Raw genomic sequence first — 25473 nt, 5'->3', positions numbered from 1 at the left:
AGACATTCTCAAGAACCTCCCAGAGGGGGGTTCTTCTGCTTCCTGCCCCACACCTTGAGGTGGTGAAAACCCAACCATCTGTCTACATCTAGCAGCATCAGCGCTCTCCTGGCGGGTGCGCAATGCTGACTCCCAAAGGCATACACACAGAAGGCTGGACAGTTAGCAACCCAGACATAAACAGCTTCACAGCTAGGAAGTGTTTTATGTTTCCTGGGGCGGAAGGCTGCTCAGGATAAGTGGGAATGGATACTACATGGTGTGCTGCCAGGCCCGACACCATTTCTGTCTGTGGAACAATCCCAAGCAAAGATCTATAAACATATGGATAAAGTGGACATAAGCATCTATATAGCTCCAGCCACAGAAAGGAGTTCAGCCAGGCTTCATCTAACTCAGACCATTGGGCACATCCTCCCCCTCAAGCGTCCCTATGTCAGTGGGTGTGATGATGTGAAGGGGCTGATTTCTCTTACTTCTTGGGCACCTGTGTTGTCAGAGTCTCACAGGGTGAAACCAAACCATATGGAACCCTTTACCCCACTCATGCTCAGTCAATCTAGACTCACCCTTTTTTCCCAAGACACTTATTTGAGTGTACCCAGGACCTCCTTGAAGCTAAAAAGTCATGCACAGGCTATAAGGAGTCAAAGAAGCAGCCTCAATACAGGCTGACTTACAAGTGTCATTATATATGTATGAGTATCACATTTCTAGTGTAGTTTTTTTGGTAGTTTTTTTTTTTTTGTCTTCATGACATCGTTGATGGTGTATTATTTTTATCAGGTAAATTGCATGCAACGAAATGCCAGATTTTCAGTGTAAGATACCCATGTAGCCACCACCCCAAACAAGATAAAGAACACCTCTATCATCCCTGAAATTTACCCCAAGCCCCCTTCCAGCCAAACCCCACCTTCCACTGCCACTGTTATTCCTATTTCTACTGCCATGGACTCATTTTAAGACTTTATTTCACTTGCCCTTCACTGGATTAGTCTTGTACCTAAAATAAAATCCACTCTCCTTACAAGACCTTCATGATGTAGCTACCGCTGGCCTGACTTCTCCAAAAGCATCGATCCTCTTGCTTACTATGCAATTTCTCAAAGTTGCCAAGTCCTTTTATGACCTGAGCCTTCTTATACACCCTTCCCCCTCTATGAAATACTCCTCTCTCATTTCTGTTTCTTTACATCAAGGGGCTGGCTTTTTCCATCCTTCAGGTTATAGCTGAAAACCCCTCTTCTAGAAACTTCCTGATTCCTCTCTCAGTTTGGTGTCCCCACCGCCCCTCCTAAAGCCCATTTCCTCCATCACTTTAACCTCTTCCTTTCCTTATTGCTCTAGATGTTTGCCTACTGGCTTATGGGCTGCCTGTACCACTAGACTATCCATGCAGGCATTCATTCATCCATTTATCTCACAATATATCTGCTCAGTATTTGCCCTGTGCTAAACACTGTTCAAGGTGCTTGGGAATACAGCAGTGATACAAACAGAATCTTTGCCCTACTATTTTAGTAGGGGAAGACAGACCATAAATGAAGAAGCAAGTAAACAGTGGTAGGTCAGATGGTAATAAGATCTATGGAGAAAATAAAGCAGGGAAAGGACACAAGACTTCTCAGGCCAGTAAGTGCTATTTTATCTAAGTACTCTGAGTCCTCCCCAATATGACAGCATATAAGCACAGACCTGAAGGTAAAGAGGGAGCAAAATAATTTGTGTATCTGGAGGGGAGGGCATTCCAGGCTTTCTATGGCAGGAACATGCCTGGTGTATTCCAGAAACAGGAAGGAGACTAATATGACTACAGTGGGGTGGGCAAGGGCAATTCTCACAGTGATGGAAGGGAGGGGCTCTTCCATGGGTGATGATGGGATGCTGCAAGACCATTTTGAACAGACTCATGCCTTTTAGTTTGAGTGAGGTATGGCGGGCAGGGTAACTGGGAGACCAGTTAGAAGCTATTGCAATCATACACTGGGGAGGTGATGGTGGCTCCAGCAATTGGAATAGAGGTGCTAAGTAGTGATCATATTCTAAAGATCAAGTCAATAGGTTTTGCTTATGGATTGGAAGTGGAATGTGAGTGAAAGGTCGTGAGTCAAGGTTGACTCAGGAGGAGCTGATGTGGACTGGGGCTGGTGTGTATTCGTTCACTTTTGGACATGCTTAGTTTAGGATGTCTATTAGAAGTCCATATGACACCTATCCCCACTCCTGGGCAGATGGGGTATGTGAATCTGGGGTTATGGGGAGACAGAGCTGAAGAATGGGAAGAATGGAAGACACACATTTGGGAGTTGACAGTCTATGGATACTCTGTAAATACATGAGAATGGGTGAGATGTCCATGAAGATGGCATTGTGTCTGTTTTTCACTACCTTAAACCCAGCGCCTAGAACACTCAAATATGTGATAGATAATGTATGATCTAAGCAACAACCCACCCGTGTTCTTTCCCGCAAGCTGCTTTACTACACTACTGCACACTCTCCTTCAAACTATTTCCACTACATCCTGAAAAATGTCACTAAGTTACAGAAACCAAAACACCAAGGTGACCTTATCCACTTTCTACACACTCAGAGAAGTACCTTTCACATCTCTCTTCAATCTCATTAGAAGGCAAGCCGTGCTTATTTGCATTCATAATTCATAGGAAGACAGAGGGTGCCGTTTAGTACAAAGCCACAGGACAAAGCGGATGGTGCCTTGGTGGAGGCTGCCCTGAAATCAGTAAGCTGACGTCTTCACTCTTATCTCACTGCCAATGGTCACCTTCTGTCAAGGAAAAAAGGTCTCAGAGTGTGTGCAGTGATGGGAACACAGAACCACATCTGCAAAACTCAAACTGCAAATAAGCCCCCAGGCTCCTGTAACACTAAATGCCTCTGTCACTGAATTTGGAGTCACTGATACGTGACTGTCAATGTGTCCACATTTCACTGCTAATGCCTTGTTTACTCTACATTATTAAAACCTCACTGCAGCTGTCTCTTATTAATGCCTAGGCCCGTGGCACATCGGTATCCGTGAGGTTGCTTCTGGGTTTCAAAGACATTCACAGGTATCCCATACAGAGCTCTTAAGACATTTTGGATCGCAGTTTAGAAATGTAAAGGATGGAGAGAAGAGAAAAGAAAGCAGGGTCGTTGGGAGTGGCATCACGGCGCCCACCCAGGAACTTGGGCAATGAATTTTTCAGGAGCTGGGGTGGGTGGTACCTTTGCTGTGATCCATTTATCAAGTGGCAGCAGTGTGGGGTGGGGGAGCCTGCCCCCAATCCACCCTTTCTCTCCTAAAAGCTCACTTGCTCTTGATGAACTATTTATCTCTTTTCATGACACATGTTCAGTAGTCTAGGGAAGAAAGTCCTGCAATTTAAGGAATGTTTATTGGTTCATGTTCCAAAAGGTAGCCCTTGTCATACACACTTCTTTACTGCACGTTACTATTTTTGACTCCAGCTCTAGCTTTATTGCTATATGAATCCCACAGAGTACATAGAAAACATAGTCCTGTGTTTTCAACATGATTTTAAATCATCCGATCATGTTCTCACACATTTTGGAGCTGTCCCTGAGGTCCCTAGAATCTTCTTTTCCTCTCCTTTACTAGCTTCTACATTCAGTTCTACACTCACCCCAACTGTCTCCTAGTTGACAAGGAGCATCTGCTGGTTTGTATTCCAGCCCTGTCAATGGACTAGGTGACGTTGGTCAAATTAGTTATTCTTTCTTTCCATTTGGCACTTTCCCCTTTGTAAAGTGGGATGGGAAGATGTTAACTCTGTAAAGTACTTGTGAGTATAAAATGGGATAAGGCACATAAAGGCCTTAGCATGGCACCTGACGTGCTGCAAGTCTAGCTCTGTTTTATTAAGAATGATGACTACTTTCTCTGGTATGACATGGACCACTTCCAGATTAGCAGTTATGTAGAAAGGACCGTACCTCCAACAATGTCCTAGATGTGTCATACTCCTTTCTTCCTAGACATCATGAAATGGTATTCACTCTTTCCCCATGAATAAAATATTCAGAAAATAAAATTAATTTCTCTGTGTAACTGAATCACAGAATAGTGGGATGGGCCATGTGTTTGCAAGGGCTGTTTAGGAGAAGCCCCAAAGGTGCCATGCCAACTAGGCTTACCAACTTTACAAAACCAGCATACACTGTTCCACCATGTTCACCCCCAGCTCTAGGAGTAGCACAGGAGAGCACAGTGCAGGTTGCTCACTGTCCCTTTCCTGCCCCAGCTGTTGCAGACCTCTGCTCAGCTCCCAACATGGATGTGGGGGAGGCTAGTGGAGGCTCCTACCCTCCACACTGATAGGAGTACACAGACTCTTTGCACTCCCACTAAGTTTTGCTTTGTCTTCATCCACCCCATCGCCTTCTTTTTTTTCCCTCCATTCTTTGGGATTGGGGTGAAAGTGTAGGTGTGATCTTCAATACAATAGTGGATTTGATTTAACAGATTTAGGGACTAGATCTACAAAGCCCACAGTGCCTATGTCCCAGGGCAAGGTTTGCTGGTCCCTGTCTGACCAGCAATGCACTATGCTTTGGCTTGGACAAGAAATAGTAGAGAGGGAAGGCAGGACAGCCATGATGGAAGTGAGAGCTGGAACAGGAACGAGAATGGAAACTGTCTCATCAAAGTGACTCCTTTCAGCAACGCGACCTAGATCTACAGAAGGCCTGTTACCTGGAAGGGTGACACATGAGACTGCTGAGTTTCTCTAACACCTCAACCAGGCTAGCTGCTTTCCAGCCTGGGACGAAGGTCGGGGGATGCTGATGGAGAGATGTTAAATAGTGGGGCTATTTACAGTGCTTCTTACAACTGATGACCTCTACGGTCACTTCAAGACAAAAACTGCTTCCCCTCATGCATGAAGTTAAATTGATTAAGTCAGTGCATGCAAAATAGTAGTTAAATCAGCCCTACAACTTGGACTCAAGAGTTCTGGCATCTTCTACTAAAACAAACAAACAAAAAGATAGCAGGAGGAGAGAATTCTGTATCCTATACCAGATGTGGGAGGCAGGCTCTTTTTTTGTTTCAATTTTCACAACTCAGCACTTCTCCAAGGCGCAGTATAACTTTTGCTTTGTGCATAGCTCAGTAATTCTGTTCAGTAGAACCAGACTAGATAATGCAGTGGCCCTTCTGCTATCCCCTGGCATCTAATGTGTTTACCCAATCATCATGGAGGAGGGATTATAATTGCTATAGTTAAGCTGTTGTGCCAGGAAAATACTGTACAAAGAAGTGGCTAAAAGAAGTGTCAGATCTGCAGCTCTGCTACTTGCTAGCTGTGTGGCTACTTGCCAGCTGTGTTCCCTTCACTGAGCCTCAGATTCCTCTTGTGCAAAGTGAGGAGATCACAACAGTCTCATCTTTCAAGGGACCTGAGTTTTAAAGTCAGTGCTTAATATAGTAACTAATGATAGACAAAATATGCTGTTTCCTTTTGAGCACCAAATGAAAGAACTGACTTGCACTTAGGAACTGCATTGTATGAAGAACATGTAGCTTTAAATACTATAAGTCTAGGGCAATAATTCAAAGCACCAAGAGGTTCTCAATCTGAGAGACACATGAGCCCTGAGAGGCAGCGCGGGATTCTGGATTTACAGCTTTCGGCTCTTTCTCCATCTGGGACATCTGCCTTTTGGTAAAATGTTAGGCAGAACTGACCTGAAATCACTAACTTATATTTTCTTCCTTTCTCTTGGCCCTTCTCTGCCTTTCCTCACTCTCACCTTCTCCCCTGTTTGAGTCCAGTCAGTTAAATTCCAGCTTGATGTACTTCAACTAGAATACACGCATCAAAGGGCCAACTTGTAAGAATTAAACGAAAGTGCCAGTAGCCGGGGGTGCACCATTTACATTTCTCTTCAAGAACCAGCCTGCTGCCAGTGTAGGTGACTACCCCCAGCTGCTGCCCCCTCAGGATCGGCTCTTCCCTGGAAGCACCCAGCCAGGTGGAGTGTGGGGATACGAGAGCCAGGCCATTCCTGCCCAGTTTGATCTCCTCTGATGGGCAAGGCAGTTTTTGCCCTGGGGCTCTCTTACCAGAGCTGTGAAGACTTTTTTAGAGCTGCCCTGCACAGGATGTCATCTAGTCCTCCCTCTCCCTCCATCCTTGCCCTCAAAGATGTAGACCAGCATTGTGGTTTGAGGCTTTCCCCAATTCTGTCTTGTCATCTGCTTCCCAGAGGACCTGGACTGACACAGTATATAAAAGTACATGGCATAGAATAAAGGTTCAGGGGACATTAGTTGTTATTGTTATAACAATTAGGATTTGATTAAACTAATGATTCTATTAATAGAAGACACTCAAAGGCATATATTCTCATGATGACCTGATCTAAGAGTCCTCGGTAGATTCTTAGGTCTTCTCTAGCCTATATCCATTTCTCTGCTTCTGTGGCTCCATTCCAAGAAGATGATTCTGCTTTACCTCATGCTTCACTATGCAGAGAATTTCAAAACCACTAGAGGATTTGGTGAAAGCTTCAGAATTAGTTGGTAAAATGGGCTTCCGTAGCCCTTCGTCGTGGCAAGAACAAACACCATGGTCCTAAGAGCCTTCTTAAAACAAGGATTGATGCAAGCCACACTCATTAAACAATAGAGCCTTTTCCGAAGGAGTTCTGTGTGAAGTCATTATGGTCTACCTAGAGTGTGTATACCTGGTGCACACAGGACATTGATTAGTCTTGAAGAGGGAAATGATGGTCAAGGCAGCAAGGGAAAAACATAAGGGTCTCTGAACATACTCATTAAACAGCAGCCCTAAAGCATGTCCATTAGAGCAAAAAAAGTTTTCAGTGACAAGTCCCACAAATACTGTTGAAAACCCTGTTATGATGACAGCTATAAACTCCATTCTCCTGAGATCTAAGAGGCTGGTTCCAATTCAGTGACCAGAGACTTCATAGAGTAGCTATCAACAATATGATAATGGCTTGTGATAAAGGTGTTGTTGATGCTTAACACAGCAGAGAAGCAACATACTATCAACAGCAATTAGGTGCTTAATAAAATCACTTTGGAGATGCTACTGCTGAAGATTGTCATGGGTGGGTACAAGGGACTCAGCAATCAATCCCAATGAAACCCATTGGACTGTTTGATGAAAGACTGTTTTTCTTTCATCAAACACAAACTATGTAACTTTGATCTGATTACTCACATAAAAGCCATGGATAGAGTGATAACTGAAGTAGACCCTGGACACGCTTGGGTCAAGGGTGAGACTGGGAAGAGGGAAGAAGAGGAAGATCCCAGTGATGGCTGAAGGTTTCACCCAATTCACAAAGCTGACAGACTGGGTCTTGGCATGAAGTTCTGTAACTACAATTTTGTGTGTCACTAATAAAATAACCTAGGAAGGGAAGAGCAGAAACTCATCACAACCACACATTCACTGCCTTTAGGGAGGGGGAAATGATATCAAATTACTAGGAAAAACAAATGGGATTGTAGTTAACCTCTCTCTATTACTCAATTGAGATTTCCACTCCTGTTTCTATTATGCCAAGTCCACTCTAGGTTGATACACCTTTTGTACTAGAAAGAAAACTGGCTTGAGAATGTGATAAACCTTGGCCTGTGCATGGTTCTGAGCCTTTCCTAGCTGCATGGCCACTGGCAACCTACTTCTCGTGGAGACTCAGTTTCCTCATCTGGAAAATAGAAATAAGAATAACTACCTGACAGGGTTTTGTGAGACAAAATACCAACATGGATGTGAGAAGCCTCAGCATCTTGTCCCAAAAGATTTAAAACCAATTCACAAAGCATAGCCTGTTATCCATTTCTCTGCCCCTGCGGCACAATTCCAAAAAGATCACTCTGCTTTTTCTAACACTTTGCTGTGTAGAGAAAATTTCAGCTATCATACCGCATGTGACAGATGCACAACTCAGAGAGTAAAACTGTGTCCTATATTTATCATTGGCCCTAAGAAATAAAAAGGAGGGATTTTTTTATACTATAGTTCTGAAACCTCACAGTAACATTAAAGAGTTTGGAAAGTAAAAATAAAATAAAAAGGAAAGTAGCATTATAAAACACACACACACACACACACACACACACACACAAAATAGGATGCCTGGGTGGTTCAGTCAGTGGAGCATCTGACTCTTGGTTTTGACTCAAGTCATTATCTCAGGGTCGTGAGAGGGAGCACTGCATAGGGCTCTGCGCTCAGCAGGGAGTTTGCTTGAGATTCTCTCTCCTTCACACTCTTCCCCTCCCCTGGCTCATGTGTGCTCTCTCTAAAATACATAAATAAATCTTTTTTAAAATCCCACAAGATGACTGGGTAACATCACCATCATAATAATAATTAATAACTCATTATTAGTTACTTTATTAAATTCTAGACAGTATTTTAAACACCTTACATTGATTACTTCATTTAATCTCCAGACTGGGAGGTGGGAACCATTATCCTCCCATTTTACAGATTAGAGAAGTGAGGCACAGTGAAATTTAGTAACTTGCACAAGGTCACAGAACCTGCAAGTAACAAAGGCTAGTCTTGTACACAGGCATTTTGATTTCCAAGCCTGTGTTCCTACAAGTATACTGAAGATGGGACTTCCAAAGTGGCTAGCAAAGTTCTATTTCCTGACCTGAGTGGCATTTGCTGTATATTTTATTCATGTGGTTTTCTGAATCAGTTTTAATCCATTAAAAAATTTTAAAAAAGTAATAATACTAGTAGCTCAAATTTTGCCACTTGATGCTTTGGGCAAAAATGGATGTGTTTTGCAACCATAGGCACAGAATAATGGTTCTGTAGTATTGTAGTTGTCTATGGGGTGCCTGGTTGGCTTAGTCAGAAGAGCATGGTGTGATTCTTGGTCTCGGGGTTGTTAATTTAAGGCCCATGTTGGGTATAGAAATTACTTAAATAAATAAAACTTTAAAAATATTTGTCTCAGTTATTTAGAACAGTAACAGAGAAGGAAATGGAAATTATATTTTTAATGTGTCGTAGGAGGTGCTGTTGTTCATCCAAGTCCATTGGAAAATGGGGAAATGGTATAAGGAGAGCATTTTTATTTTGATATGCTGAATCACTCTCTGCCTTGACTGTATTTTTCTCAACATTTATGTGCTCTCTCTTTGTGTATTTGTCTCTTAATTTCTTTCTCCTTTTCTCTCATCATTTTTGCTTCTTAGTCTCATATCCATACCCTTCTAGTTCCCTTCTCCTTGCCTCTCTCTCCTTTTCTTTTTTTTCTCTCTCCTTTTCTTATATAGAATCTGAGAACATATATTATCAGTTTTATTTATTGACTCTTATGATGTATTGTTTAGTCTTCATTAAAAATTGTTGACTAGATTGTATACAAACTTCAATTAGTCCTCCTGAATTAAGTTTCCATTGACATAGGTACCCCTTGATTGACTTGTATTTTCCCAGCTTAATGGTTCCCAGTTAATTAAAAAGCTTTTGTAACTTTAGAAAGTTTAGAACTGGAAAGATTACCATGTTATGGCCTACAAAGAAAATTAATTTTATGAGCATAAATTGCCCAAAGTAATCTGCTTTCTCCTTACATACCTCTTGCTTTTTTCATCTCCTATAGACACTCAACAGAGAAATCACATGCCAGGACTGTTTCTTAGACTATTACCCAGACAGGGTTTGGTCTTGCTATTGTTAAAGACATCTATAGCAAGGACATACATTCATAGACTCCAGCCGTATGTAAGGATGGACCCACAAGGGCTGAGAGTGGCTGGAAAGATCACCTCCTAAGCCCAGGATCTCTGGGCCTCATCCCCAGAACTAATTTGTGCACTAGGACATGACTCAAAAAGCTGATTACCAGGCAGAAAAGTATATTTTTTAAAATCCCCTTCTCTCTCCTAAAGAGACACTGGAATTCTTTATTTAACAGCTGTATATAGGATGCTCCACAGTGTAGTATGGATCATCTTCCCACTTGGATAAGTACTGGGTATTCCAGTCCTTCCCTCATCAACATGGTCCACACCAGAATATCAGAACTCCATGGGGCCCTGCCTGCCTCTGGGCCTTGGAAATAAAGACCCATCACATGGGGCCTTTATAAGAAACCCTAGTCCTGCACTTCCCACTTCAAGTTCTAAGACTTCCCTGACTTTCTGGGAAGTCACAAGCAAATCAGGACCTCGGACAGTTCCACTACATCTGCTGGGGAGCAGCATCTACCTGTTGGAATATTCTGTGAGCAGGCCGGGGTCCCTCGTCCTTGACCTCTTCCTCCGGTGCTGAGAACATTATTTCTTCTTCCTCCTCCTCACTTTCTTCAGAACAGGAATCAAACGCATCAGCATAATACTCTTCAGCCACAAGCGGGTCTTCCGGGATCTCTGAAATAAAGAATAGACAACAATCAGACCCTACTAGTCACTAAAATTATAATATGTCTAGGATCCCCCACATTTTCCCAGAGATATATATTATGTTTGCACTGACATAGCTTTCATGGAGTGTAGACCTGAATTTTAGCTTCCTCAAAGTATCTGGTTGACTGTAATAAATACTCAGCAAAATTAAAACAGTAGAGGAAAGAAGGGATGACTCGACTTGCAACCATATTTTGAAAGTGGAAGAATAAAACCATGAAACAAGAAGAAATGATCTTCTTTCAAGTCTTTACATTCAGAGGCATGAATCCTTATTATAAATGAGGGGATTTAGGAGCAAGAGCTGGATGAGATGCGTTGGCTGTAGGACCCTATTACACACCCACATAAAACTTTAGCAGAGGTAGTTGGATTGGAACTCTGTCAGCACTTTTTCTGGCTGTTTCCTTTTTAAAGAAAATATTAGTGGTGAGACCAGGCAAGATGGATAGGCTATATAGCAATGGCATTTGGGCAAGCTGAGGAAAACATTATGGTTCTTTTCTAACAGGCTATGAGGCCTTTTGAGATGGAGTTCACTCTAGGACCCTGTTTACATCTATATGGAGCATCTGTTTTTTTTTTTTAAAAGGAAAGAAACCCACTTAAGTTGATGCCAAGAAGTGGCTACCTAAGTTATTTGATACAATGTTATTACTAACTAAAAATATAATTGGTGTTTATAATGGTTTTCAACCAAGAAAGGCCAAGAATGGATCAGAAAAAAAACAAACATAGTGATACCAACCCCAATTTATTAATGAAGGCTTAAAATAGGGAAATACCCTAGTGGAGAGGAGTGAATTACAGAGTGACAACCCACCACATTAAAACCATGAGCTTTGCTCAATACTCTGATTTATAAGCAAAAATAATTCTTCTAAATTATAACAAACAGCACTACTTTATATCCCACTATTGCCACTCTGTATTTTTGGGGGGCAAATACGGAACTGGGGGTCAGAGAAAACTAGGTTTGAATCTAAGCTCTGCCACCTTTTAGAGAACTGAGGCAAAGGATTTGAGCTTGCTGAGCTCCAATTTCTCCAGTAAAACTGGCATAAGGGTGACCTAGCAGGGTAGCTATGAAGATTCAGTAATAGGATTCTTATGAAAGCATTGTATATAGAGAAACTATAAAATGTTCACTCAATTTCCACATCTATAAAAATGGACTTTTCATTAACTGATTCCAGGATCCTCTGGAAGTAAGATATTTAGTGGGCTACTTTAAAATTTTTGCTATCTATGGTTTCCCACAAAACACAAGAGGCAGTGCCATGCCATCAAAATTAGCTCAAAAGACAAAAATACCATATACTCAAAACTGCCTTAGGAAGGGGCATACTGTGCATTTTTGTAATTCCAACAAAGCCCATTTTACCTTCAGATTTTCAGTTGAGCAGCAGATGAAATAGATTATTTGTATACAGGGGCCACATTTTGTAAAAATCTTTATTCAACTCACACTCAGAATGGCTCAAGGATCACAACTAGAGAAGTATATGAAAACTAACATCTACCAAGAACACAATTTAAGTCTCTAGTTTTGTCCTCAAGTAGGTGCATCTGCTCACTGAATGGAATGGTGGACAGGGCCTCATGACTTCCTGCCTCTTTTCCTCTCTCTCCCCTTCTCCCTGCATCTCTATGTCTCTTTCACAGATCTGTCCATTCTCTCCCCCTCTTCCCACTTCTTCCTATTTCCTCTTCCTCTCCTGAGCCTCTTTGTCTCATTTACTTATTCTCTATTTTTCCCTCTTTCCCTCTACCCCTCTACCTCCTCCTTTAGGCCAGAATATTTGCTTTCCTATTTGACTGTGACACAGCAAGAAATATTATTTACATTGTTGCCCAGTACACAGAAATGTGCTTATATTTGTGTATGAATACAAATATATTTATAGTTGAAATGAAAGTTTCATGCATCAAGATTTACCCATACTAAATATGACACATTCTGGTCTTTCACATTCAATTCAATTTTTTTTACATTGCTAGTTGCAACTTGTTAAACTGATTTCTCAACACATAATTTGAAAAACACTGGTTGAGAATGCTGGCTTTGGAATCCAAAAGACTTGCATTTAAATCGAAGCTCTAATATCAGTTCTTAAACTTCCTGCACTTCAGTTTTCTCATCTATAAAATAGAGATAATGGTAACCATTTCTTAGAACTATTGTGAACATTAATTAGTATAATGGAAGCAAAGCACTGTGTACATGGTAGGTAGGCATCAAAGGTATGTCGGTTATTAACATGTGACATAAATCTCTGTATATGTTTTGCCTGTAATGCACACCACCAGGAAGAAATATCTTAGATAATCACAAATATATACCAAGTTTAATTATATACACACACACACGAAAAAAATAGAATCACTTCTCAAAATCCATACTGTACCCATCTCAAATGGGCAAGAAGGCAGTGGGCCAAATCATACAGATAAATCGTTCTCCCTCCCTCCCATAACATGGCTCCTTATGCACAGTCTCAGTCTCAGAGGAATGATTCCCTCTCTTACCAAGGATCCCTTCCCAGGAGAGAGAGGAAGGGAAGAAATGGTCATGGGAAAGTGCCATCGTGCCACTTATAGCTACGTCATGAGACAAACCAGGTTGAATCCACCTCCAGTGTTTCTTAAACAAGCACCAGTGTCTTGGTGCAGCTCAGAAGAGAGTCCATTTTCAAAAGGAAAAGTCAAAAGAAACATAAGCCTGCTCAAACTGTGTTCATCAAGCTATGTGTTTTTTGTACGTGGGCCCAATTTGAAGCCTTGTTAGGCTAAGGCTCATTTCTCCTGTCATTGAGGGAAAATGGTCTGTGATAAATAGCTTTAATTTCCTCACACCCTGAAGTCAGCCTCATAACGGATGCACTGGAGCGGCATTCCAGATCTCTACTAGGCTGGGTGGGCAGCGACAGCGTGTTTATGAAGGAATCCAATTATGGCTGCCTCAGCTTGGGTGCAGTTGTTGCAGATCCATGACGCAGAAAAAGAGAAGCAATCATTCTGTTTCATGAAAAGCATGCTGTTGGCCAGACCCTTCAATTAAGATCTTAATAGGGGCCCCTGGGTGGCTCAGTGGGTTGAGTGACTGACTCTTGGTTTCGGCTCAGGTCGTGATCTCAGAGTAGTGAGACCAAGCCCTGAGTCGGTGTCCACGCTCAGCATGGAGTCTGCCTGAGATTCTCTCCCATCCCTTCTGCTTCTCCCCCTGCTAGTGCTCTCCTTCTCCCTCCTGATCTGTCTTTCAAATAAATAAATAAAATCATTAAAAATAAAAAAGACCCTGATAAATGCCTTCCTTTAAGACTTAAGTGAGCATCAGGACCACTTGCAGGGCTTGTTATAAAACAGAGCACTTGGCCTCACCCAGTTGGTGGGGTGATTCAGCAGTGAGGACTGAAAATGTACATTTCAAATAAGTTGCCAGGGGATGCTAGCGCTACTGGCCTGGAGCCACAGTATCCAAACCACTGCTCTAGGATGTGACTAGTTCAAATAAAAGTATTATCATGTAGTATTACATAGATGCACTCTAATAAAATACCTAAGAATATAATATCTCTACATCTTTCAACCTTATATGTTATACACCCAAAACATGAAGAAATAAGCTTTACTTGAGAAGAATTCAAAATTCTCTTGTTTGCCAATGGCAAACAAGATGTGTGCCATTAGTTTCTCAACTACTCATGATTTCTGGGAGTCTTAGAGCACTATTCCCATTTTACTGTTGGGGAAGAACAAACCTATGAGTGAGCATTCCTAATTACAGCACTTTACACTTTGCAAAGTCACATTCATACCCATTATTCCATTTAATCGTTGCAACAGTTATTCAGGTTAGATCAGGACATTTTAATCTCATTTTTCAGGTAATGAAAATGAGGTTCAGACAGGCTAATTATCAACTGAAAGTCACATAGCTGTATGTAGGGTGGACACTTGATTAGAACACAAATAACCTGAATCCTATCTTTTTCCCATTGAATGGTGCTATTTCATGGTTAGCTAGGAATTTTCATCTTTGCTAGTAAAACTATGTCATGGGTTGGGACCCCTGAGTGGCTCAGTGGTTGAGTGTCTGCCTTCGGCTCAGGGCGTGATCCTGGAGTCCCAGGATCGAGTCCCACATAAGGCTTCCTGCATGGAGCCTGCTTCTCCTCCCTTTGCTTATGTCTCTGGCTCTCTGTGTGTCTCTCGTGAATAAATAAATAAAATATTTAAACAAAACAAAACAACATGTCATGGATAAAAGTCATGATTGTCTTTCCCCACCACGCTGAAAGGTGTTGAACAACAAGGGATAGACTTCTGACTGATGAGATGGGAAAACTGAAGCTTTGTCATCATGGTGAAGTATCTGAAAGGGGCTGGGAGTAGTGAATGCCAGGGGCCCTTGCTCAGACTCAGCCTAACTGTCACTATCCTCAGCCTCAGATGTGCTTGAACTGCAGTGTTCCTCAGGACTCCCCTGGAGGCCTGTTCAAACGGATTCCTATGCCCGTGTTTCAGAGGTAAGTGGTATAAGATGGGGCCCGATAGTCTACAGGATGCTGCTGCCAGTTTGGCAACACACTTTAACAACTACCGTTCTACCTCCTAGGACCCTCAAGGAGAAAGTGACATACAAGAGCAACTGTTTAATGAGAAATTTCCTGATACTTTGCCTATTATTGCAACAGTTCTTCAAACTTCTGCAATGGTTGAGAAAACGCATTATTTTTTTTCTAAAAAAGAGGCAATAAAACAAGAACTTTGCCTAAAGTCAAAACCAAGTTTCCTTTAAAGGAACATAGCTATGTAGCAGGAATACCTCAACCTCGGGTGCCTACTACTATCCTGAATGGTTCTAACCATCGGTATGTTATGAGCAGATGCATGTCATGAGCTTAGCACAATTGTTTTCAAAGGGTGGTCCCCAGAAGAGCAGTAAGAACATCACCTGGGATCCTACTAGAAAAGCAAATTCTCAGGGACGTCTGTGTGGCTCAGCAGTTGAGCATCTATCTGCTTTCAGCTCAGGGCATGATCCCGGAGTTTTGGGATTGAGCTCCCCGCAGGGAGCCTGCTTCTCCCTCTGCCTATGTCTCTGCCTCTCTCTCTCTCTCTCTCTCTGTGTGTGTGTGTGTGTGTGTGTGTGTGTGTGTGTGTGTCTCATGAATAAATAAATAAATATTTTAGAAAGAAAGAAAGAAGAAAGAAAGAAAGAAAGAAAGAAAGAAAGAAGAAAGAAAGAAAGAAAGAAAGAAAGAAAGAAAGAAAGAAAGAAAGAAAGAAAGAAAAGGAAATTCTACAAATTTAGCACAATGATTGGAACTTACTGTCCACTCAAATAAAAGTAGCTTCTACTGATATCCCCAGTTGATAAACTCTTAGGAGGCAGGAGCCAAACCTGTTCCCTATGGTTTCTTCAACTCATGGCTTAAAGCATACTCCAAACTTATTGTCAAATAAACAAATGCCTACATGTCTAAGAGATAAGGACTTTCGAATTACCACATAGTATTTCATGGAAAGAATTTCCTAATCTGTATTTTGGGGAGGGAAAGGAGAAGGGGGGAAGGAAATATAAAGATTTTTTTCTCTAAGGCCCTTCTTTCTCTCCTCTCTCTCACAGACTTTGAACTTATATCTCCGATGGAATCATAACTTAATAGTAACAAATGTCTTCATCATACTAACATCTCCAGCTGTATGTGAGTCAGAGTACCCAGCGTGCGATGGCACTCCCTAGTAGACTGTGGATTTCTCCAGGGGCCCAGACTGTGCTCCAGCTGCAAGCCTCTCTTCGCACATCTAATAATACTGTCAGAACTGGTGACCAAGTGACTTATGATTTGGGAAATCCAACAGATTCACTCACACTTTTCTGCCTCTTCTCTAGGAAGTCAAGAATATCCACAAGATATTTTTTAAAATGCTTCTCCCTATGCCTGTTACTGCCTCGTAAAGAGAGGATGCTCTCTATGTCACCTGTGGCGGGGCTTGCTGGGAGTGTGTAGGGGACCTTGTGGCAGGCAGCTGCCCAGAGATGCCCTTCTTTATTTTTCCTTTCTTTCCTAGTTTTCTGAAGTGGGCAATGGCTTTATTATGAGCCAGAAAATATTGAACAAAGGCTATAATAAGAACAAACTGATCTATTGTTAGATCTTTATGTGGCCTCTAAAGACCATGTTCTCCCATTATAAATTGGAAGCAGCAGTGCTCAGAATGACAATAGTTATTATTACACTGACAAGGCAGTTCTCAGAATTTCTTATTTTCCTAAAAATGGCACTTGTGGGTGTGAAAAAGATTGCCTTAATCCATTTTTTAATGAAAACAGTTTTTATGAAAACATTTTAAATAAAGACATCATCTCATATGTAGAAGAAACCTGTGATTAATTTGCTACATTTCCAAAACTACTGGGTGAGAGAATGTCTTGAGAAGACACTCAGATACAGACAGTGTCAATGCTGAGCTGCCTCAGTTTCCCCAGGGAGCTCTGTCTTATGTAAGGTGGGGACAGATTGGGATAAAAAAACACAGAATGAAGTACAAGTTAACTGGTTATGTCTGCTGCTTCTGAGAAAGGCTGCCTCCCACCAGGATAAAAAGTAGAGATTAAGAAGATAAACTGTGGGGTCAGACTGAGGTTCAAATCTGGCATCTGTTATTGGCTGTGTGACCTTGGGTAACCCATGTCACTTCTCTGGTCAGTTTTCTAATTTGTAAGTGGGTGTAAATGAATACTACTGATGTGCCACCCAAACCTCCTTACCAGACACATATTGGCACGCACATCCTCCAGCTGCTGTGCATGTTGGCTGCTGTGTTAGTCTGCTTGGGCTGCCACAACAAAATGCCACAGACTGGGAGGCTTAAACAATGAATATGCATTTTCTCATAGTTCTGGAGGCTAGAAGTCTGAGATCAAGGTATTAGCAGGTTTGGTTTCTCCTTGGCTTGCAGATGGTTGACCCTCTCTCTGTGCACTGGTCCTCCCGGTGATAGTCAGTATCCTAATCTCTTCTTACAAAGACACCAGCCAGAAAGGATTAGGGTGCATGCTAATTTTAAGATAATCACCTCCTTAAAGGCCCTATCTCCAAAGAGTCACATTATGAGGTACTGGGGGTTAGAGTTCAACATATGCATTTTAGGGGAATACAATTCAGCTCATAACAATGGCTAATAAGGCACAAATGTCCCCTTCTCCAGACAACTGCTCTCAGATTAAAGAATTTCCTTATCAAAGAGGTTATGTGCTGTCTCTGCCTGGGAGTGCAGCCCTGGCCAATGACTAAATGACTTAAGGTGGAGCCAGCTCCTGGTATCAGTCCTGCTCCAAAGCTTGCTGTGGGAATCAGGCTCCTTCTGCTGCTGCCCTGTCTAGACATACCCTTCACCCCAACGCTAGAGCTCTCCCTCAATAAAACACATACACCAGAATAACCATCTGAGGCTCTGCATATAAGGAGCCCAACCGAAGACGTGGGGGTGTTATAACAATGATACATTAACTCATGGCTATGACATACAATTTTACAAAAGATAAGTGATGCTATGCAATTAAGTAAATACCACTTAAAGGAAAACAGGTGCCAGCAAGGTCGCATTCTTTTATATTATACATTTAATCCTCAAGTCTTTCTAGAAAACAATAGAGCCCACACCTCTGGAGGCTGCTAAACTGAGTCATTTGTCAGATATCAATTATATCTCAGACAGCTAAATTTTTAATCCCTTGAGGTCTAATCTACTTGCTCTGCTCAGAGTTTTCTTCAATGCTCTGTCTAGCATAGTGTCCAGAACACAGTAAGTGCTTAATAAATGCCCAGCACTATTCCCTGAGCAGGTAGAAAAATATTAGTTTTCTTCATATCACTCGTACAAAATGTAAGCATCTATCATTCCAATTTTAGCAAGTGTGCTGCTGAAGCAAGCGCCCAATTGTAAGTTTTTAGAAAAATACCTGACAAGAGTGCAGGGGAAGAAAATACGGTCCCTTCTGCCAGAGACAAGAGGAGGGCTTTGACCTTACTCCAGAGAAGAGGTAGGGAAGGAGAGTGGGAGGGGTCAGGGCCGGGAAGCTGCTGGAAAGGCACTGTGCTCTGTGAGATGCTAAACTCATCAGACACTTAGCATAGTAGGTGGAGAAGCTACACAGTTGAGGTCTGAATCAGTAAGTGCCAGGGGAGGCCACCAGCCACAGTACCTGAGACAGAGGTGGAGGGAGCCTGCACAGCAATTACCAAGAGAGCTCTGGACAAGCTTCAGTTGAGCCAAGCTTCCAGAATCTTGGGCCAGGGCCTCTAAACCGATGTCTGGGTTACATTTATTGGTTCGTAAAAGAAGCATTTATGCATGAAGGGCCAATAGCAGAGCGAGAGCAAACTCCTCAGGCAGAGGCAACCTGTCTTTCAGGAAGACAGCTGGACTCCACCAAGTAGATAAATACCATCGCTGAGACCCAAGGCTTCCATGCTCCCGGAAGGTAATAAAGGTACTCCCTCCGTCTGTCACCCCTGGACATACCTTCCCCTGCACTGTTAGAAGAAAAGAAATTCTCTGTTTTGGCAAAGGCATTTTGTCAATTTCTAAACTTCAACATACATTGGATTTTATTTGTCCTTTTCAATTTTTAAAAGCCATCTCTCCCCCTACTGTGAACCATGAAATGGTTTTTCATGATTATGCAGTGAGTCATCAGCTGGGCCTAGTTCTCAGGGTGTCCTAGTTCCCATCAGCAGCTATTGAGATCTCTCGTGGGAGCTCAGGAGTCATGGAGGGGGACGGGTCCACTAGGAGGGCAGCAATCATTATTTTCCAGGGTGAGTCATTTTATGGAGACCATGGGCTCCAGCTAGAAGTCCTGGAGCGGCTCTTACTCCACATTCCAAATGCTGCTGCATCTCTATTTCATTACAAACAGCCTCCTTCTGGGCCTGTGGGAAGCAAGTGTAATTTCAATCACCATAACATTTAGTGGGGCTGGAGGCTTAGAGCAGCATATTTGCTAGAGAACATTTTGAACCAATGTTCAGTCCAGGGAAGGATATGGACACCCCTCAGTGAAATGAACACACTGGGGCGGCCCCAGTGGCGCAGCAGTTTAGTGCCGCCTGCGGCCCAGGGCATGATCCTGGAGACCCAGGATCGAGTCCCACGTTGGGCTCCCTGCATGGAGCCCGCTTCTCCCTGTGCCTGTGTCTCTGCCTTTCTCTCTCTCTCTCTCTCTCTCTCTCTCTCTCTCTGTGTGTCTATATGAATAAATAAATAAAATCTTAAAAAAAAAAAAAAGAAATGATCACACTGACACTCCAAGGAAGAAATGAACACTCCAGATATCTCTTAACATTCAACTCTTGCAATCACCTCCAATCTTACACCCGCTACCACAAGTCCTGTCTAAAGCACTTACTACCATGTCACTCTTCCCCTAGCAGGGCTCCTCCACTGCTAATGAAACTGAATATGAAATCTTCAGCTTGGCAGTCACAGCCTGCCATCACCTGGATGCACCTCTCTTTCCCAGACCAGCCTCCTTATAGCAATGAATCTGGTAGCTCTCAGTTAAACATGTGCCAAAGGGGATTCTGACTGGGTGGCCCTGGGCTGGGTCCAACACTTTTATTTTTCTGATGCTTTCCAGATGGTTCTCATATGTGCCTTTAGATCAGGACCTTGGCTTTTATAACCTGGACTTAACATTTTTCCTCTGAACTCACATTTGTTTTCTAACTTCATTCCTTTAAAGAACTCCCCTTCTAGAATTGCCTTGTCCAATATGGTAGCCACCAGGCACATGTGGTTATTTAACATGTGGTTATTTAAATCAAAATTAATTACAATGAAAAAAAAAGACAAATTCAGTTCCTCAGTCGCACTGGACCTCAAGCACTTGGAAGACATCTGTGGTAAGAATATTTCCATCATTGCTGAAAGTCCTACCAGACAGTTCTGTTCTAGAGTGTCCTCCTTTGCATGTTTAGCTGTGTTGGATTGTAGCTTCCAGTTCGGATTTGGCTAGATTTCTTTGAAGCCCTGGGATGTGAGTCTCTGCTCACAGCCTCTGCTCCTCCCCTGGCCAGCACACCCTCCACAGCCAAGAGGCCCCAGAAGGTTTTCCAATCCTCATAGCCCTGGACCTAGCAGGGGGAGGCAGTGACTTGATCCACCCTAGCCCTGGGCCTCCTCTGCATGTCCCCAGAGCCACTTCAAAGGACCTATCAAATCAAACCTTCTCATCTACAAGATGCCTTTTCCACTTTCTTTTATATAGTGCCTACAGGTAGAGCTTTTCTGTTTTTCAGTTTTTATTTAAATTCCAGTTAGTTAACCAGCAGTGTAGTATTAGCTTCAGGTATAAGACATAGTGATTCAACACTTCCATATGTCACCCAGTGACAAGTAGAGCTTTAATAGATATTCATCTCCTACCCCTCATCCCAGAGAAAGGCAGCTCATGATCCTCCTAAATCCCCACAGTAGACAATGTCTTTCATCACATAGGTCCACTTTATTAATCATATCACTAACTCTAAGGGGAATTAAATCTCAATTACAAACAATACATTTATAGTCTTCAGGGGTGGGTGGCAGTTGCTTGGTTTTATATCTTTTTGATGCTTTTTTCTCTCATGCAATAAGCTATAGGTTAGTACTAGTACTGTGACCTATTCTAAAATAAAGCCTCAAAACTAAGGCTAAAATTAGCCACGTTGATTAGCTTAGCCTGCAGCATCACACATGAGGCTATGAAAAAATTTTCTTAGCCAAAATGCATATTCATGACCCTTTCTGTAAGGAGGGCTAAATTAAGTACAGTGCCTATATATATATATATATATATATATATATATATATATATATAGGACAGCAGGTTCTGCTCTTAAGTTTTTCTTCTAGTGACATCTATTTGATCAAACGCACAAAAGGCTCCCCTCCCCCGCGCCCCCCCCCAAACACATGACAGAAATAAGCTCAATGATCCACTTGGAAATAGGTCTTCCTCATGCTCTGAAGTCTGTGCTTTTATTCCGCCTGTCAAGGTGATTCTCCCTTAGGCAAACCTGTAACATTCCTCTGAACTTGTTTTTCTGGTTTGGAGAGCAAAAGTCAAAATAAGTAGGTAAAGCTTGTCTTTTCTCCACCAGATTCAGAGAAAAAACACAAGCTGGAGAACCCTCTCTCTCATGGGAAAATACAGGGAGCCTGAACTAGATGGTTTCAGGTTATTCCTGTTCTAAGGCTTGCAAATGTACAACATGTAGTAACGGACTAAATCAGCTTGCATATGAATCATCTGGGAAACTGGATGAAATATGAATTCTGACTAGCAGATCTGAAGTGGGGCCTGAGAGTCTGCATTTCTGACATGCTCAGAGTGACAGAGACGCTGCTTGTCCACGAACCACACTTTGAGTAGCAAGGGATTCGACTACTGCTTTCTGCTCCTAGCCACCAAGTATTTGTCAAGAAGTGAGATTACAATAAGATTTTCACAAAGCTGAAGAATTTAAAGTGCTATCAAAAGGAAGCCTCTGCCACCTTCTTATTTTTCTTTGGCTGTACCTCCTCATTAACAGAGGCTCCGTTGCGGAATGCATTTAGCAATTTGTTTGTTGGCAGAAACAACACCTTGTGAGCCAAAAAGGATTTCCTCTCCAATGAAATCTTGAAGTTATAATTTCTCTTTTCCACCTCTATTCTCCTGGAAAATGTTTGCTTCCCATTGGCAGCACCCCACAGTTAAGTGGCCAGCTGGAGGCACTCAGGAAACTGCCAGAAGATGCTTGCTGGCGCGGATGTGCTTAGCTCACCAGTGTGAACAGGAAAACTGAATATGGCAAGATGGGTCAATGATCACAAAAACACGAGGGAACTCTACTGTACTGATACTGTGGACATGGAATTCATTTCAATGTTTTAGTTAAAGGAAGTGCATCCTTACACATCAGTTTAGGCACATTTTTTGTGGTCCAATTCAGGAAGTTTCTATTGCAATGTTGCATTTCCTGGGTGACCTGCCCTTTCTTGACCTGGCTACTTCCTGTGGAATGAGATATGGTCTTAGAGAGCAAGGTAAACCCACGTTTAAAAGGAACTGTTTCATGGTCTAGACAAGCTTCCATTTACATATTCTCCAAATAGTAAGTAATAATGATTATTTATCTTTGTATGACTCTTCACGATTAAAATGCTTTCAAATATTTTTTCTCAGTTAAGGCTTCCTCACAACATGGTATGAGATGGGTGGGTGGTGTTATCCCCCCATGTTGCAGACAAGGAACATAACATTTGGAGCTACTTGACATTTTTAAGTTAATTTGAAAGTGGCAGGCCCTAAACCATGTCTTCTGATTCCAAATTTAGTGTTCATTTGTATTAAATCATGCTGACTACATAATTCTGTTTGGCCATTCTTTAAAGGTAGGCACTCAATTTGGTCACATACTCACAAATGCAACAATGTTTGCAAAAGGTGACTTTTTAAATTCATGACAGCTTCTACGTCTTAACCATATGCCAGGTCCTTCTCTTCTTCCCAACCACTATCTCTACCACATGCATACTACTAAATACCACAGAGCACTTTCAAATAATGTCTAGAGCCATAACTAGAGGTTAAAATGTAATTTTGTACATAGGAAGTCACTAGAAAGAGCCGTTCAACAAAAAATACTGTGTTAGTTATCTATTGCTGCATAATAAAGTACTCCCCAGACTATATAAACATTTATTATCTCACACATTTTCTGTGAGTCAGAAATCCAGGAATGGTTCAGGAGGGAGGTTCTGGTTCAGGGATCATCATGAGGTTTTGGCCAAGAAGTCATCTGGGACTATAAACATCTGAAGGCTTGATAGGAACTGAAAGATCCAATTCTAAGCTCACTTATGTGATGTGGCTCCTGGCAGGAGACCTTAGTTTCTTGAACACAGCCTTGAACTTAAGGGAGCTTGAGTGTCCTCACACTATAGTAGCTGGCTTTCCTCAGAGGGAATGATCCAAAAGAGCAAGGTGGAAGCTGCAATATCTTTTGTTACCTACCCTTGGGAGACACACTTTTCAATTTCCATACTATCCAACTGGTTACACAGATCAGTCCTATTCAGTTTGGGAGTGGACCATCCAGGGGCATGAATACCAGGAGGCAAGAATCATTGTAGGGCATATTGGAGGCTGGCCACACAAAAAAATTACCTAGAAGTTTAACTTTTCTTTCTTTCCTTTTCTTTTTGAGGAAAATATTCATTTTATCAGCATGTATAAGTAACTGGGTTGTTATATTGAGGTTACATAATGAATCATGACAGACTTTACACTACAACTCTCTCCCAATATACAAGTTAGTGATATCTCAACCCTTAAAGGATTGTAAAGTGAAAAACATATATGTAATAAAATTTGGTTCATAATCAGGATAAACAGGAATTTGAATAGTCAGATCCTAATGAAATTTCACATTGTTCCCCAAGTGGTCAAAATTATATTTAAGGGAAGTATGTAATTATTTTTAGCATCACATCATATTGCTTGAATTCTAAGTACTCACAAAACTCATGGGGAGAAAAATACAAGACTAAGATGCACCATAACCTACATTAAAGTGAGCATGAACTGATTAAACAGAGAAATATCCAGAATGTGGAACTCTAATTGGGGAGCATTTAATGGGATCTATGTTACAGTTCTCTGAAGAAACAGAACCAATAGGATATGAGAGAGAGAGAGAGAGAGAGAGAGAGAGAGAGAGAAAGAGAGACAGAGAGACAAATTATTTTAAGTAATTTGCTCTCATAATTGTAGTAGGAGTCTGGCAAGTCCAAAATCTGTAGGGCAGGAGAGCAGGTTGGAGGCCTAGGTAAGAGTTAGAGTCCAAAGGCAATATGGAGGCAGAATCCTTCTTCCTGAGGGGGATCTCAGCTTCTTCCTAAGGGGGATCTCAGTCTTTTCTCCTAAGATCTTCAACTGATTGGATGAGGCCTACCCATGATATACTAAGTAATCTGATTTACTCAAAGTCCACTCATTGAAATGTTAATCACATCTAAAAAAAATACCTCCACACAACATCTAGACTGGTGTTGGAGCAAACACTGGTGTACCACAGTCTAGCCAAGTAGACTTATAAAATTAACCATCATTAAGATCTAAAAGGAATAGGGGGATCCCTGGGTGGCTCAGTGGTTGAGTGTCTGTCTTTGGCTCAGAGCATGATCCTGGAATCTGGGATTGAGTCCCACATCGGGCTCCCTGCAGGAAACCTGTTTCTCCCTCTGCCCATGTCTCTGCCTCTCTCTCTCTCTCTCTGTATTTCTCATGAATAAATAAATAAATCTTAAAAAAAAAAAAAGATCTAACATGAATATTCTTTCCCAACTTGGATTCTGACAGAGAATATGAATGAAGTTGGCAAAGAGAACTCAGACCTCTCACGCAGGTTGCAAAAGTCCCAAACAGTAGAATTCCAGGACTGAGCACCATCTCAACACTTAAATGTTGACTTAGGGACCAGTTACTTAACAAATGGAAACTAGAATCTACTGTCAGAATCTACTGCCTACCTTGAAAAGCTCTTGGGCTCTAAGTATTCATGGTAAACTCTACAGAGGTCTGGTAGAGTTCTCTTTACAGTCATTTTCAGAAAATCCTGTCATCTTCATTTTGTTTGGAGTTTTCAAACTCTCTGGTAAGTCTGACTGGCTATTTGGGTCATAATACTGATGCCCACCATGAATGACACCAGGGAAACAGGCCACCCTACAGAATGGGATCTGTACAAGGCTTCTAACTGAAAAGTGTGGGTACCAGTGTTGTGCCATGACTACAGAATAAGTATCTGCACAAAAAGCTCAGGGGTTTATTAAAATTATTTTCTTTATCAATTACAGATGTAGTGATTCAAATGGGGGTCCTGTGACAGAAACAGCAGACTAATAAAACCATTAAAATGAATTTAAAAAATTAATTCAGGAAAAACTGATGAGGAAAAACTCCACTAGATCTTTTTTAAATTTATTTTTAA

General features: G+C 41.8%; 1 protein-coding gene across 19 annotated transcripts in view; it reads right to left on the bottom strand.

The window, feature by feature from the left end:
• The window catches only part of NEK11 (NIMA related kinase 11), a 253722-nt gene that overhangs the window by 92016 nt on the left and 136233 nt on the right, over positions 1-25473 (bottom strand). For all 19 annotated transcript variants that reach the window (XM_035705157.2, XM_049099933.1, XM_049099937.1 and 16 more), the window contains one exon: positions 10245-10405. In XM_035705157.2, coding sequence (XP_035561050.1) covers positions 10245-10405 — 161 coding nt within the window. The remainder of the gene's footprint in view (positions 1-10244; positions 10406-25473) is intronic.

This window comes from Canis lupus, chromosome 23 (genome assembly GCF_003254725.2).
Source record: "Canis lupus dingo isolate Sandy chromosome 23, ASM325472v2, whole genome shotgun sequence".
Lineage (NCBI taxonomy): Eukaryota > Metazoa > Chordata > Mammalia > Carnivora > Canidae > Canis > Canis lupus.
This window is presented reverse-complemented; position numbering and strand designations above follow the sequence as displayed.